At 36.4% G+C, this 17,047-nt stretch overlaps 2 protein-coding genes and 1 non-coding gene across 3 annotated transcripts; 1 reads left to right on the forward strand and 2 right to left on the reverse strand.

Annotated features, from left to right (window-relative positions):
- Nucleotides 1–8,252: 8,252 nt before the first annotated feature.
- Nucleotides 8,253–10,459, reverse strand: LOC138927959 (uncharacterized). Its single transcript, XM_070283555.1, has 3 exons — nt 10,417–10,459; nt 9,764–10,359; nt 8,253–8,409 (listed from the first exon to the last, which is right to left on the reverse strand). Exons 1-3 carry the CDS (start codon nt 10,450–10,452, stop codon nt 8,253–8,255), a joined length of 789 nt encoding a protein of 262 aa, XP_070139656.1. The 5' UTR covers nt 10,453–10,459.
- Nucleotides 10,460–12,007: 1,548 nt separating this feature from the next.
- LOC108074524 (uncharacterized) lies at nt 12,008–12,721 on the reverse strand. The gene is made up of 2 exons (XM_017166601.3): nt 12,686–12,721; nt 12,008–12,628 (listed from the first exon to the last, which is right to left on the reverse strand). Exons 1-2 carry the CDS (start codon nt 12,719–12,721, stop codon nt 12,008–12,010), a joined length of 657 nt encoding a protein of 218 aa, XP_017022090.2.
- A 3,517-nt stretch (nt 12,722–16,238) lies between these two features.
- On the forward strand, nt 16,239–16,311 carry TRNAR-UCG (transfer RNA arginine (anticodon UCG)). The gene has a single exon. It is a non-coding gene; the product is annotated as a tRNA-Arg (tRNA).
- Nucleotides 16,312–17,047: the final 736 nt, after the last annotated feature.

Consider the following 17,047-nt stretch of genomic DNA (forward strand, 5'->3'; position numbering starts at 1 on the left):
TAACATTATTATCCCAGATATTATTTTATGGAATATCCGTGATTTTTATATTATTAAAACACAAATGTTGTACACTGTTTCTATAAATTAAAACGTTTAATTGTAATTCAAAAATGATGAATTATTCTTATCAATTATGATGCAAGGTAATCTACATTGTACATACTATGTACATATGTATATTTTTAAATATTTTTATACATAATAATTATATTTAATTTTAAAATATACTTTTCATATTAAGAACTGCGGTCAGGCCTGTTTAATTATGTTTTTTTCTTAATCTTAATCTTTATTATAGACATTTAGCAAGTTATTTTAAAGGAAAATTCTAATACTTCGAAGAACTTGCAGTACATCAAACTGAAGGTTACAGGGGTTAGCGTTACGTCATAAAATTTGAGAATTATTTCCAAATAATCGCAATTAAGAATGGCTTTTTATTCTCCTCAAAATTCTCACACAATTGCCATAATAATCCCGATTATATTATTAGACAAACGGCGTGTGTATGCACAGACAACAAACAAATCATTAGATGCGTAAACATTCGCTGCTTTTCTTTCCACTTCCTTGGCAACAACAACTACAAAACCCTTGGGTAATAATTTAAATATTTTAAAATCCACTAACTTTACCATGGAACAACCTTATAGGCAACGGCAACCCATCGCTTTGGCTGTGGGCGGTGTCGAGTTTGCGTGGGGCGCTCGATTTAGTTGTTAATCAATAGAAGATAAAGTTTAAACAAAAGTTTCTACGCCATGCTGATAGGAGTGCCAGAGGCGTTCCAAATGGGGGGATATTTTCGATATTATCCATACATACACATCTGGCAAATCGTTATTATTATTGTTTTTTAAATAAACGATTAGGTACGGAATCGAAACGAGATATTACGCTAGATACTAGCAGAAATTAAAAAGTAAATTAAATAAAATAAAAGATCCTTCATTATTAGAACCTTCCCAACTAACTCATTTCATACTAACATTTCGAGTTAGCAAAATGAACCGCTTTCAAGTCCCCTGTCGCTTATTAGTTTTTGGAAAGCATATGATTGTAAATTCTACATATATTCATAGATAAGAAAATACCTAGAAATACTACGTTATCAGTGAGAGATAATGTTAAAATATTTTAAAAAATTATGCATATACTAGCACCGCCCCCATTCCTTGGGAAAATCATCGCCACGCGCCTGAGCAATAAGACCTTCTATTGTAACACACGAAAATATGTTCCGAGGTGCTAGTTGATATGTGTTTTCGATCCCATAAATCTTCGGCCCATGGAAACCAGTTGGCAATCTTTAATTATAAATTGTTGGATCGTTTCCGCTTCGCTGCGACTGGAAATCTCTTCAGTTCAGTGGAATGGGAAACTGGGGATTGGAGTGGGATGGGGTGGGTTCCCCGTCAGGTTGCTCGCCCGCTCCGAAGATGCGCTCAGTTGCACTGCATCCGCTTTGCGCCCCCCTTAGCTTCGAGTGGCGTCCGTCCCCTCAAGTTGGTTAACCAGTTTCTTCCCTCTCTTTCTCCGTGCCCAGTTGCCGGTGACATTTCAAGTCAAATGCCCATAAACGGACGACGACAACGACCCGCCCACGCCCTCCATGGCCCATCGTCAGTTCCGTGGACATGCACTTGGGAAAATAATTACCAATGACATTAAATAAATTGAAAATATCTACATATATGTAAATGTTGAAAAATAAACTTTCATTATATGTATATGTATACCAATAAATATATATTTAATGTTTTCCAGTAATAGTAATAATCTTTACGCTTTTATGAAATATGAAAGTCTAACAAATTTATGTATTCTCCCAGTGTAGTTGAGCTAGTGTCTTTCCCATCGATGATAGCTGCCACGACAATGATGATGACGACGTTTCCAAGTGATCGTCGTCATCCAACAACAACGCCGATCACTGGCCCAAATTAGTAGCTTTGGTCATGGCCAGCCGGCCATATGGGGGTTAAACAGGGGGGTTAAGGAAGCCCAAGAGAAAGAGGAAGACGAACGGACAGAGGTCAGAGTTCAAATAGTCGTCCAATTGAGCCAATCAGCCTTTTGTACGTACAAATGTCTGTATTTTGTCATTGCAATGCAGTCAGAAAGTTTACTTCTGGTATGCCACCACCACCACCTCCCCCACTCTTTACGATATAGACTCTATAACGATCGCTATATAGTCGCAGCTCTAAGTTCTTAGTTCGATGCCTAAGTGCAGATAATTCATTAAAATAGAATGCCAATGTCCAGAGGCACTGCCACCGCCGCCAAGTGGCATCCACTTGTGCTCTAGAATCAGACACCGAAACACAGATATACAACATGTTTAATATGTATATATATGTATACACATTTGCCAGACAGCCAACGATTTGATATATGCCCTGCACTATATGGCATGGTATAGTCCCAGATCTATAAATAAGTATAGTCGCAGTGCCCAATAGACAAAGTCGTCTCCCGATGCGGAAGTATTTCCAGACGCGAGTACGTTCTGTCTTGTTCTTATTTTTTTTCTTTATTTTTTCACCCTATTTTTTATATTTTTTGTTGGTAATTTGCCAATTACAGAATATCAGCAGGGGGTGGTGTGTATGTGGAGGGTTAAGGGGGGGTCCTTTTGGGGTTTAAATGAAATCCAAAAAAGGTGTTTTGGAAGGTACGATGATTCTACACGTTTTTTAATTTTCTAGAAATATAGAATTAATTATATTATATTGTGAATGTTACCTGTTATATGACCACTTTTGCTTACTCAATTTCAATGTAACTTGGAAGCTGTAACAAAAAACTGATAAAAAATTATATAGTTACCTGAAAATAATAATAAAGCGAATTCCAATAATTAATGAATCATTTATTTTATTATTTAAATGAATTTTCTGGGTTAATCAAAATAAGTCTGACTGATCAATAAAATGTAATGATAATTTTTGACATTGCCTTAAAGGTTATTAAAACAGAGATAATGGAATAATTTACTGACTAATTTAATAATTTCACAAAATTGCATTATTCTTTATCCTTTTCTAATTGTTTTTTTTTTTTAATACCCCGAGGGTGTATCCTTGCCAGCCTATCACGACAGAAGCCGATTCGATGGAGGATCGTCCTGGTAACCACCCACATAACATTTAGTAATTTTTCAGGATTAGTCAAATAAAGATCCTTTTCGTTACACTCTGCCACAAAACTGAATTGAATTGTGCTGGTTCCTCGTTCCTCTTTGATTTCAGCTGAAAAGGATATTGCGCAGAGATCCTGTGCAATGATCCTACTCGACCTGAATTTGAGCCCTGGCCTAATTGTTACACATTTCCCCCTCCGGCAACAATGGGTAATTGTACGATTTTTGCCGCCATCGCACGCATTAAGCAAAAGGACCTCTAACAGTTGGCCGCCCCGACAAATCCGTGTTTGTGCGTCTGCAGGATATGAAATGTGCACCCAGCCAGCCAAAAGGGAAAGAAGAAACCGTGGGAAACCTGCCCGAAAGTCTGGCCAGGGAAGAAGGAGAGAGGGAGAGAGTGTTTCGGGAACAAAGGACCCAGGAACGGAAAACTGATCGAATCGAAGAACCCCGAACCAAAGCCATCGAACTCTCGCATATCGATCTCTGGCGACGTTTGCCTTGCCTTTGCTTTTTCTGGTCAGGATTATGGCAGCCCAAGAATCGTTACGACTTAGCGCCCAAAACGAAGCGTAGCCAAGCAGAACGGCCATATCGATGGAGTATAGGGATTCGAGATTCAGAGAACCGAACAGGATGATGCCCTGGAAATTATTTACAATAAAAGGTTACAAATTAAATAATTTATAACGAAAAGTGAGGGCTTTTATTATGAAATTATTAAAAGGATCTTGGTAGATACTGATGAATAACATGGACAAACTTCTTGGACCCAAATATGTTGTATTATATCTGCCTCAATTACTTCAAATTTTGATTAAATTCTCCTTAAATTCTCCTATAGTTGTCAACTACCTGATCTATCTAATATAGGTATACTTAAGAAATAATATCTAAAATATAAGTATTATCCCCTGCCTGATATCCCCAATTTCAATAGCCCAACTAATGGGTATGCAATCCCAAGTGTGCACTTAAGGGATGAAAAAGTGATCGAGATCGAAGAAATCCACAAGTGTTGGCAGGTTGTGCACTCTCCCTCTTATCAGTGTGTTGGTGTATCTATGTTTTTGTGTGTGTGTGTATTTATGTTTTATGTGTCTGCGTGTCGAGAGCACCTTACCGCAAGAACGCAGCACAAATGACGGTGAAAGGTTTCGGGTTTCATGTTTCCCGATGGATGTCGCAGTACCATCCATCCATACATGGAACAAAACATCTATAAATATTGTATTTCTTTCTTCAATTTGTAGTGGAAAATTATTTTAAAATTTAATTTGGTCATTATAAAAAGGAATCTTTTTTAAATAAAGCATTATACGAATAGCGAAGAGCTATGCAGCTTTGAAACTGAAAATATCTTGATAATTATGTATTTTAATACTTTTTATAATTTTAAAAATAAAAACAACATTGGTTCTGTTTTTAAAATGTATTTTTTACCTATATTTCTTATGATAACTAATCAAAAGTAGAGATTTCACCTAAGAATTATATTCTTTCTTGATTTTATTTGTTTTATAAAAATAAAAATCTTTAAAAAATCTACCAATTTTGCACAGTGCACCTTTGAGATATTTCAGCTGGTTCCGTGGTCGATGGTTGGGGTGAATATACCAAGTATATATATTGAAATGGAGTGGCTGAGGGAGTGCATTGTGCAACGGAGATTCGATATGAGGTCCGGGATCCTATCCTGCCAGACGGGAGGACAGGATAAACCGAAACAGAGCTCCCCCATGCCACTGTTTGGCTTCCCTCTGGCATTGCTGGAATGTGGAAATCTTTATCAATTAAATAATCGCTCCGGCACCGTCTGGAAAGGGGGCATCATCATCATCATCAGCTGAGGCCTAAAGGCATAGACCGAAATTAGAGAAGCTAGCTATAGTGGAGGGTAAGGCAATATGTATTTTTAAATTATAATAGGTAGATATAGGAGGGAATATAGATTCCAGTTGGATAAACTTCTGGTTTGATTAAGGGAATTTAATAAATAATTTAAAGTTAGGGTACTAAATAAATTAAAGACCGTGAAACCTAGGATGTTTTCACTCTAATAGATAATATTGATAAAGATATTCAATATTCCTTCAGTTGAATTACCTTTTGGTAATCTTACTGATACTATTTTTCTGACCTCATCTGTACTGATAAAGGAAAGAATTTGGATGGAGGATTGTAATGCCGCTGCCAATGGTGCACGCACATTATGTTCAAGGGGCATCGGCAACTAGGCTTGGAAAATGTGTGTGTGTGTGCCCAACATCCGCTCATCCCGGGATGCGTTTGCGTCTTCTTCGATCTCTTCGAGCGATTCTTGGAAATCGTTTAAGACTCGGCCAAGAACAACAACGTCGTGGAAGATTGAACGCTCCGAAGCGTGGAAATGGCAGCAAATGATGCCGGAGAAGAAGAAAAAGGAACCCACTCTCCACTCCACTCCAAATGAAAATGCTGTGTAATTAATTACGCAGCCCCGAGGATTTCTGTAGCCCCGAGCCCCTGGGGTTTCAGGAAGGAGAAGGAGGAGGAGGAGAAACAAAGACCTGCTGCTGCTTCTGATGCCTCCTCTCAGGTTGAATCCACATCCACTATGAAGTGGCCTGAGAAAAGTCAGACTCTGTAGAGGAATGGAAAGAGGAAGTAGTTGTGATCCTTGCACATGGCTTATCGACTTTATGGGACAAAAGGAAATTACACATGAAAATCGATCGTAAAAAAACATAAATTTCCCATTTTACGAGTGACTCTAATTGAAAAAAAAAACTCTGCCATACTTTTATGTTTCTGGATCAAGTGTCGGTTGTAGCGGGTCTTCAGCCATTAAGATAGTCACACAACATTTCAAGGAGGAAGAGTGAGTTTCAGGTTCTTGACAGGACCGAAACAAGTATATAATGGATTACATTGGATATGTAAACAATATCTATTTAATTCATTTATTTAAATATCATTATTTTTATTTCCTCCATAGAATTATAATCTATAATCCACATTCTCTAGCTATACACCACAATTACTGTTATTTAAAAGACCTGAGAACCGTACTCACTTTATGGGAAACGATTCCAGTTTACATTCAGTCAATATTTTCCCACATATCTATGCAGTTAAAACCGAATTACTTCGGCCAACCAAAACCGAGCTAATCACTGAGCCGTAAATGAAACTCCCATAAATTCCCAAGATATCGAACAGGTTGATCGATCCCCCTTCTGCCGATGTCTGCTAAGCGTTCACTTGATCCTCATATATCGGTTGCCTAATGAGAATCTCGGCAACTTGCTCCCGTCGCCCCAAGTTTAATGAGGAAGCTCGGTAAAAAAAAGTAAGACAACAGTTTGGACGGATCGGTTACATGTCTCCGTCCTCGTCCCCCCCTGGCTCTCTCTTAGCCGGCACCGTAACCGAGATCGTCCCAGTACGATTGCCCACCCACATAATCAATCCAGAGGCGAAGCCCAGAGAGTTTCGCATTTTTTCCCCCTTTTTTTTGGCTATTAACTTTCAGACATTCAGGCAGTCAGGCCTCCAAAGCACTGCGAGGAAATATATACTATAAAGTATATATCTAATCTTAGATTTCTTTTATATAAAAAGATTAAAGTTTTTAAATCGGGTTTATACTTGGTTTTAAATTAATTTGTGGCTTCTTTTATATAATTTCACAATAATTTAAGGGGCTTTTGGTTCTGTAAGCCCAGATATTTCCTAGTATAAGCTATATAAATTTTTAATTTTAAACAATGACTTGGAAGATGATATTTAGTTGTGTCTGTACTTCAGGTTTTAGCAATTTTCGGCGTTTATATATAAGGTCAATATAAAGTCTATTAAAAATCTGTAAAGTAAAAAAAGTAACTAAACTCTTTATATTTGTTTCTAAATATTTTATTATTATAGTAACATGTTTAAATTGTGACAACCTATGCAAATAAATAAATATTTATTCGTAGTTTCTTGGTGTGCATCTCGCTCATAAATGTTAAATTGATTGAGGCATATTGCCGACATATCGCGATGTTGTCTCGATTATATAACTTCCTCGAGGCAAAGCACAGCTCTCCCAGGCGGCGCTGAGGCAAAGGAAAAAGTGTTACAGACACGCTACCGTCTAACGATACTGATACTGAATCCGAATCCGATGTGGGTACTAGTGCCTCTCCGACTTCGACTCCAACTCCGACACCCACTGCCTTACATTCATAATCTATTTCTGCTGCCACATGTTGCAGCAAAAGCTGAGCTTGCCAGGGGAGCTGGAAGAGATGGGCGGAGAATTGCGGAGAGACTAGGAGAAAGACGGAGGAGAATTGTGGGGAGTGTGACTAGGAGAAAGACAGGGGAGAATTGTGGGGAGGCTGGGAGAAAGAGGGAGACAAAGACAGCATCCGGAATCGTTATGCCAAAAAAAAAAAGAGAAGGAATCACAGCGACCGATGGATGCTCTTTAAAAATTAGACATAAAAATAAAATAGGAATATTACAAAAAATAAAATGTAGGGGAAGTTTATAGTTATACAAAGATTTTACAATAATATATACAACTTTGAGGATCTAGAAAATTTTTGAAAATATATTAAAAGAAAGAAATCCTAAACCTTATATTTAATAATCATAGTAAAGATTGTTCCCTAGAAAATTGATAAAAAATAATTGCAGCATTGTTGCCACCAATAGAAACTTAATATTACTCTTCAAAAAATCTGTTAATTTTACATCCTATTATCATAAAAAGTTTTACAAAATGAAACATTAACACCCACAACAAAATTGGTTGAGGAAGCTTTAATTAAAATTGAATTTGTTTTAAACGATTCATAATATTTTTACATAACCACCGCTGCCAAGAGTATTAATAATGAAAGACGAGAGGTGGAATTCAGGTTTGCAATGCGGTAATGCACCGCCAAAGAAGCCGAAGAGCCACAAGATTGGTAACCTGTACCGAGTCTGGTGAAGATCGGAGGGGAGAAATGGTCGTCCACTCAGCCAGTGGGTCGTCTTGGTCGTCGAATGTGGATGTGGATGTCTGGTTGTCAGTTTCAGCGACTTCTGCACTGCGCGCACATGCGCCATAAATGGCATTAAAAAACAGCTAAGAAGAGCTGATGATGATGATGATGATGATGATGAAGATGGTGGAGATGCTGCTGGAGATGCAGAAAGAAGATGCTGCTGCGGCTGGAGAAATGTAGGAGAGACTCTTGTGACCAGTGGTGTGCCACTGTTCCACATTCGGATTACGGAAATATCTGCAGCCAGTAACAACAACATTGGGTCGCCGACAGATGGGGTCCGGTTCGGTTGAGATCGACTTGGTTGGGGATTGGATCGGTTTTCTCACCATTTCAGCCTGACCTGCTATAGCCATTAAGGCACTTGAAACAAATTAAGCATCTTCACACTAGTCAATGATCAAAAATGACACAGCTGATGAAGAATGACTTGTACTTGCAAAAAGTTGTATTTCCTTTTATTTTTCTTTAGCTAGATCTTAAAGGCTTTTTATTTTTAATTTTTGTAAGTCATTATAGACCCTTAACTATATTAATAAATGATATAGGGAAATGCTAACTAAAAAAAATAAAATAAAATAAAAATTATTAAGAATTATAAAGAATTATACAATTATTAGATTAATATTCTAAGAAAAAAGATATTCATGATTTATTACTTTCAATTTTCAGCTTTAACTTTGAATTTCTTTACAGTGCCTCCAATCACCTGCTGCTGCTCCTCCTTGCTTTTTCTCCTGTCTGCTCCTCCTTCTCCTCCTCCTTCTCCTCCTCCTTCTCCTCGATTGCTCGCCTTTCAGCCTCTGGTTGCGGTTCTCAACAACTTTCACCTTTCACGTAATCTGGCGAAGCCGAACAAATCTCTTTGGGTCTGGCTGGCTTTCTCAACTCAACGGATCCGCCAAAGATTCATTTATTGTCGCTGCTATTTGCCAATTGACCATTTCCAGGCTGGAGGAACTCAATTACGGCGCCGCCGCTCGTTGGGATCTCATCTCTCTCTCTCTGTTTATGGTCCAGGAATCGCACCGTCTAGCGGTACATTCTCCATAGATTGAGAATCTTTCGAGTCCAAGCAGAGGGGGGTATCCGGGTAATGATGGAGGTAAATTACATACCCCATATATTCCCACATTTCTGCCGCTGCTTCGATTCTCCTCCAATTCTCAGATTCTGGCTCAGCAAGACCAAAGTCTCAATCGTTGCGAAATGCCCATTCCAAAGCAGGACAGGATGTAACATCATTGTAATTCCATGGCACGGAAGTCGGTCATTTCGATGGGAATTTAGTAGGATTTTTTAAATATGGTGATTCATTGGAATATTGAAATTCCAAAGTATGAAAAATTCAAGAAATTTTAATATTTGGATATTATTATTATTAAGGATGATGACTATATTTTCTATTTAAAAACTATAATTTCATAAATTTAGAAATTAATAAATTGGGTTTATAATTGTGTGTTGTATTTGATCATTATTTTATATATAAATACATTTTATACAGTTTCTAATTGTTAAATATAGTTCTGTTGATATAATATTTATTATTCCTTACAGAAAGTTTCATTCCTCTCCCTCACATTGATACCTATTCTTATATTCCTCTTCGATGTCGTTTATTAAATCAATTTTATCATTATAGTATTTGTTCGAGGGCACTTCAAAAATTTTGAATTTTTCAAAGAACCCAACTTCATTTTCCACAGTTTCCTGGGTAAGATTACTTTTGATTATTTGGGACTCTTTAATGAAATGTTCATTGACCATTTGATATAACTTGCCAATGTCCTGGTAAAACTTCTTTTTGTAGACCCTGTTCTTAGCGTAGACCTTTAATGGATTTACGCCCACGCCAATGAACTCTTCTAGCTGGGTCTTGTTGTCTTTATTGGGATGTTTGTCCTGGTATTCCTTGAAGTCCTTTTCGAATTTATTTTCAATATTTTTCATAAACTCCATATTTATTGCAAAGATGGCTCCAAATTGCTGCATTTTAATGATTTCAAAAGTGGCTAGAAAATCGCAGAGTATCTTTTTATCTCCGTCAGGCAATTCGATTTTGGTAACATTCTGCAGGGAATCGAGGTTCAAAATGTCAGCTATATAGTCTTGGGTTTCTGTGGTTACTTCTTCTTCCGTGGAATTTATGGGTAACTCAGAGGTAGGAGCACTATAGGCTGAGAGCTGTAATAAAAGGAGATTTTAGCTTTGAAAATGAATTATATAAATTCTTCTCTTTACCAGCAAAGCTGCAGCGATCACCAGAAAGATCTGCATTCTGCAATTTTCTCTTTTAAACTAAACTTGCAGAACAAGTATCTTGAGTTTTTATAGGAAAAAGCCACGCTGCAACTGCATTAAACTTATAAATAGAAATGTCTTTGATAAGCATATAGAAAGATCGTTGAACTATACACCGTACTACCTTAGTTTTCTATAAAACTAAAGAATATAGAAATTCCAATGCTTGGAAATTCAAGAAATTGCAATAAATAAATAATTAATTTAGAGATTTGTGAATTTGGTTTATAATTGGGTGTTGTATTTGATATTTATTATTTATATAAAATCATTTTTTTTACAGTTTTTAATTGTTACATATAATTTTGTTGATATATTATTTATTAATGCGTACTGAATATTTCATTCCTCTTCCTTACATTTATACCTATTCTGATATTTCTCTTCGATGTGGTTTATTAAGTCAGTTTTATCATGATAGTATTTTTTCGAGGGCACTTCAAAAAGTTTGAATTTTTCAAAGAACCCAACTTCATTTTCCACAGTTTCCTGGGTAAGATTACCTTTGATTTTTTGGCACTCTTTAATGAAATGTTCATTGAACTCTTGATATATCTTGCCAATGTCCTGGTAAAACTTTTTTTTGTAGACAATATTTTCGCGGTAGATCCTTAATGGATCTACGCCCACGCCAAAGAACTCTTCCAGCTCGGTTTTGTTGACTTTATTGTCTTGGTATTTCTCGCCAATGAACTCTTCCAGCTGGGTTTTTTTGTCTTTATTGGGATGTTTGTCCTGGTATTCCTTGAAGTCCTTTTCGAATTTATTTTCAATATTTTTAATAAATTCCATATTTGCTGATAAGATGGCTCCAAATAGTTCCATTTTTAAGATTTTAAAAGTGGCTAGAAAATCGCAGAGTATCTTTTTATCTCCGTCAGGCAATTCGATTTTGGTTACATTTTGCAGGGAAGCGGGTATCCGAATGTCAGCTGTATAGTCTTGGGTTTCTGTGGTTACTTCTTCTTCCGTAGAATTTATGGGTAACTCAGAGGTAGGAGCACTATAGGCTGAGAGCTGTAATAAAAGGAGATTTTAGCTTTGAAAATGAATTATATAAATTCTTCTCTTTACCAGCAAAGCTGCAGCGATCACCAGAAAGAACTGCATTCTGCAATTTTCTCTTTTAAACTAAACTTGCACAACAAGTAGCTTGAGTTTTATAGGAAAAAGACACGCTGCAACTGCATTAAACAGATAAATAGAAATGTCTTTGAGAAGCATCTCGATTCTAGAAAGATCGTTGAACTACACACCGTACTACGTTATTTTTTTTCTATGAAATAAAAGAATATAGAAATTCCAATGCGAGGCAATTCAAGAAATTGCAATATTTGCTGAAAAAAATTAAGGATGATGACTATATTTTCTATTTAAAAACTATAATTTAATAAATTTAAAGATTTATGAATTGGGTTTATTGGGTGTTGTATTTAATATTTATTTTTTATATAAAATCATTTTTTTTACAGTTTTTAATTGTTACATATAATTTTGTTGATATATTATTTATTAATGCGTACTGAATATTTCATTCCTCTTCCTTACATTTATACCTATTCTGATATTTCTCTTCGATGTGGTTTATTAAGTCAGTTTTATCATGATAGTATTTTTTCGAGGGCACTTCAAAAAGTTTGAATTTTTCAAAGAACTCAACTTCATTTTCCACAGTTTCCTGGGTAAGATTTCCTTTGATTATTTGGGACTTTTTAAATAAATGTTCATTGACCTCTTGATATATCTTGCCAATGTCCTGGTAAAACTTTTTTTTTAAGACTTTATCCTTGAGGTAGATCATTAATGGATCTACGCCCACGCCAAATAACTCATCCAGCATGGTTTTGTTGTCTTTATTGGGATATTTGTCCTGGTATTCCTTGAAGTCCTTTTCGAATTTATTTTCAATATTTTTCATATCTTCCATATTTGCTGCAAAGATGGCTCCAAATTGCTGCATTTTAATGATTTCAAAAGTGGCTAGAAAATCGCAGAGTATCTTTTTATCTCCGCCAGGCAATTCGATTTGGGTTACATTCTGCGGGGAATCAGGGGTCCAAACTTCAAATGTATAGTCCTCGGATTCTGTGGTTACTTCTTCTTCAGTGGAATTTATGGGTAACTGAGTGGTAGGAGCACTATAAGCTGAGAACTGTAATAATAGGAGATTTTAGCTTTATAAATTAATTATATAAATTCTTCTCTTTACCAGCAAAGCTGCAGCGATCACCAAAAAGATCTGCATTCTGCAATTTTCTCTTTTAAACTAAACTTGCACAACAAGTATCTTGAGTTTTTATAGGAAAAAGCCACGCTGCAACTGCATTAAGCTTATAAATAGAAATGTCTTTGATAAGCATATAGAAAGATCGTTGAACTATACCCCATACTACATTATTGTTCTATGAAATTAAAGATAACTCGTAAGGGTGATGCATTAAAGGCCATCAACATATACTCAATATTTATGCACCGCAAGAACTCTTCCGATGACAAAGTTTTCAATGATTTATTAACTTTGCTCATATATTTACCCATCCACAAATCCCCCTCCGCTTTTTCTCCTCTCCAATGTTGAGGAAATGGAACTCCTTGAATTGGGTTTATACCATAATTGGATGTTGTATTTGATATTAATTTTATAAATAAAATCATACATTGTATACAGTTTTTTATTGTTACATATAATTTTGTTGATATAATATTTATTAATACGTACAGAAAATTTCATTGCTCTCCCTTACATTGATACCTATTCTGATATGCCTCTTCGATGTAGTTTATTAAATACATTCTTTCATCATAGTATTTTTCCGAGGGCACTTCAAAAAGTTTGAATTTTTCAAAGAACTCAACTTCATTTTCCACAGTTTCCTGGCTAAGATTACCTTTGATTTTTTGGCACTCTTTAATAAAATGTTCATTGAGCCCTTGAAATATCTTGCCAATGTCCTGATAAAACTTTTTTTTAAGACTTTATCCTCGAAGTAGAAATTTAATGTATCTACGCCCACGCCAATGAACTCTTTTAGCTGGGTTTTTTTGTCTTTATTGGGATGTTTGTCCTGATATTCCTTGAAGTCCTTATTGAATTTCTTTGCAAGACTATTCAAATATTTCATATTTGCTGCAAAGATGTCATCGAATTGCTGCGTTTTGATGATTTTAAAAGTGGCTAAAAAATCGCAGAGTATCTTTTTATCTCCGTCAGGCAATTCGATTTTGGTTACATTTTGCAGGGAAGCGGGTATCCGAATGTCAGCTGTATAGTCTTGGGTTTCTGTGGTTACTTCTTCTTCCGTGGAATTTATGGGTAACTCAGAGGTAGGAGCACTATAGGCTGAGAGCTGTAATGAAAAGAGATTTTAGCTTTATAAATTAATTATATAAATTCTTCTATTTACCAGCAAAGCTGCAGCGATCACCAGAAAGAACTGCATTCTGCAATTTTCTCTTTTAAACTAAACTTGCAGAACAAGTATCTTGAGTTTTTATAGGAAAAAGCCTCGCTGCAACTGCATTAAACCTATAAATAGAAATGTCTTTGATAAACATCTAGAAAGATCGTTGAACTATGCATTAAATGCCATCAATATACATATACTACTCAATATTTATGCACCGAAAGAACTCTTCCGATGACAAAGTTTCCAATGATTTATAAACTTTGCTCATATCTTTACCCATCCCCAAATCCCCCTCCGCTTTTCCTCCTCCCCAATGTTGAGGAAATGGAACTCCTTCGCCACTCCGAACTTAGATCCTCCCGGTTTCTCTCCTTCCGCTGGCGAGAAAAATTAACTTTGCACGAAAGTCGGTCATTTCGGTAGGAATTTAGTGGGATTTTTAAAATATAAATATAAAATATAGAAATTCCAATGCGTGGAAATTCAAGAAATTGCAATATTTGCTGGAAAAAATTAAGGATGATATTTTCTATTTAAAAACTATAATTTAATAATTTTAGAAATTTATGAATTGGGTTTATACCATAATTGGGTGTTGTATTTGATATTTATTTTATATATAAAATCATACATTTTATACAGGCTTTTATTGTTACATATAATCCTTCCTCGCCCTAACATTGATACCTTTTCACATATTCCTTTTCGATGTCGTTTATTAAAAGCATTCTTTCATTATAGTATTTTTCCGAGGGCACTTCAAAAAGTTTGAATTTTTCAAAGAACTCAACTTCACTTTCCACAGTTTCCTGGCTAAGATTACCTCTGATTTTTTGGCACTCTTTAATGAAATGTTCATTGATCACTTGAAATATCTTGCCAATGTCCTGGTAAAACTTTTCTTTGTAGACTCTATCCTCGAGGTAGATCTTTAATGGATCTACGCCCACGCCAATGAACCCTTCCAGCTGGGTTTTTTTGTCTTTATTGGGATGCTTGTCCTGATATTCCTTGAAGTCCTTTTTGAATTGATTTTCAAGATTATTCATATACTTTATATTTGCTGCAAAGATGGCATCAAATTGCTGCATTTTGATGATTTTAAAAGTGGCTAAAAAATCGCAGAGTATCTTTTTATCTCCGTCAGGCAGTTCGATTTTGGTTACATTCTGCAGGGAATCGAGGTTCAAAATGTCAACTGTATAGTCTTGGGTTTCTGTGGTTACTTCTTCTTCCGTAGAATTTATGGGTAACTCAGAGGTAGGAGCACTATAGGCTGAGAGCTGTAATAAAAGGAGATTTTAGCTTTGAAAATTAATTATATAAATTCTTCTCTTTACCAGCAAAGCTGCTGCGATCACCAGAAAGATCTGCATTCTGCAATTTCCTTTTTTAAACTAAACTTGCACAACAAGTATCTTGAGTTTTTATAGGAAAAAGCCTCGCTGCAACTGCATTAAACTTATAAATAGAAATGTCTTTGATAAGCATATGAAAAGTTCGTTGAACTATACCCCATACTTCATTATTTTTCTATAAAATTGAATTAAACCCGTAAGGGTGATCCATTAAAGGCCATCAATATATACTCAGTATTTATGCACCGCAAGAACTCTTCCGATGACAAAGTTTCCAATGATTTATAAACTTTGCTCATATCTTTACCCATCCACAAATCCCGCTCCGCTTTTCCTCCTCCCCAAAATGGAACTACTTCGCCAGTCCGGACTTAGATCCTCCTGGCTTCTCTCCTTCCGCTGGGTGAGAAAAATTAACTTTGCATGGAATTTAATTTACGTCCCATGGTAGGACGATGATTTCCTGCCCAGGCAAAAGCCCTCCTCTGGTGGTGGTGGTGTCCTTTAGGTTCGTTCGCAGTCCACCATCGTCCGTATTCCGGAGATGCAGTCCGGAGCAGCTGCAAAGGAGGATTGTGCTGCCGTGGCAGCTTCCGTCATTTCCTTGACGTAAAGGCTTCTGCCTCCCGCATTCCGTTTTGCCATTTACCAGGGGACGAGCGGTGGTTATGGGAGACGGGATCCGGAAATGGGAAGCTGAGGAAGAAGAAGACAGGCGGCGGCTGCAGAGCCAGCGGCGGCGACCGTCACGCTTCCTGCAGGATGCGACAACGTAGTCAGATGTCCAATCCGCCACTGGCGTTTCACGGTTGCAAACACAGAGAAAAATCGATAATTTCTTACCTGCCAAACGGTGAAATATTGAAAATAGATTTGTTAACATTTAAGTTCTAATAATTAAAAAGTAAATAGTAATTTTATGGGTCATTATCGATATTAGACCAGATTTGAGTCATAAAGCGGTTGTTATTGAACATTTTCATTGAGATTTTCAAGTGACCGTGTGGCCTAATGGATAAGGCGTCGGACTTCGGATCCGAAGATTGCAGGTTCGAGTCCTGTCACGGTCGAAGAAAACTATCTTTTTTTTTCAAAAGTATTTATTTAGTTAGGTAGAAAATATTATATTTTAAATTGAAAATTATATTAAAAATATTAAGGTTCTTTTTTTTGTATGTTTTCTTCGTGATCTGAAAATGTAATAAACAAAATATTAAATTATAATATAATTATATATTATATATTGGATATTTAAAAAAATTAAGATCAAAACAAAATAAAGAGCTCATAAATAATAAAAAAAACCAAAATCCATCCATAAACTTATTAAACACGTAGCAATTATAAGTAAATAAGCAAAACTCAAACATAAAATCATCACCAAAGTACCCTTAAGTAAATTATTTCTTATCACTTTTCCCCTCAAATTTTCTTTTAAAGTCTTACAAATTAAATATGATAAAACTTTGAAACACTTTTCTCTGCCTGTTTTCACCAGCTCCGCTGCTGTGTGTCCCGTGTCCTGGCCCACTTGTGTGTACATATCAGCGCCGTCCTGTTATGTCCTCGCTCTCGTTTTCGTCCTGGTCGCCTGTCGCTGCTGTTTACTCGCTTTAATCAACCCATCCAAATCCACATTCATGTCCATGTCCACGAAATGTTTTGTGTGCCGTGCTCCCAGCGCCGCCTGCTGCTGAACGTGGACGGCGGGTGGGTGGATGGAGAGGCGGGCTTCCTGCCCGCCCCGTCGTCACTTCCTTGCAAATGCTGCAGCTTCCGTTTCCGGGATATAATGTTCATATTTTC

This window comes from Drosophila kikkawai, chromosome 2L (assembly GCF_030179895.1).
Source record: "Drosophila kikkawai strain 14028-0561.14 chromosome 2L, DkikHiC1v2, whole genome shotgun sequence".
NCBI classification, from domain to species: domain Eukaryota; kingdom Metazoa; phylum Arthropoda; class Insecta; order Diptera; family Drosophilidae; genus Drosophila; species Drosophila kikkawai.

Coding starts and splice junctions, on each gene's coding strand:
- LOC138927959 (XM_070283555.1), bottom strand. CDS start 10,452: ATGCAGATCTTTCTGGTGATCGCTGCAGCTTTGCTG. Junction 10,360..10,416: donor TGATCGCTGCAGCTTTGCTG/GTAAAGAGAAGA, acceptor CTTTTATTACAG/CTCTCAGCCTATAGTGCTCC. Junction 8,410..9,763: donor GAAGAGGAATATAAGAATAG/GTATCAATGTGA, acceptor TACTGGCTGCAG/ATATTTCCGTAATCCGAATG.
- LOC108074524 (XM_017166601.3), bottom strand. CDS start 12,721: ATGCAGATCTTTTTGGTGATCGCTGCAGCTTTGCTG. Junction 12,629..12,685: donor TGATCGCTGCAGCTTTGCTG/GTAAAGAGAAGA, acceptor CTATTATTACAG/TTCTCAGCTTATAGTGCTCC.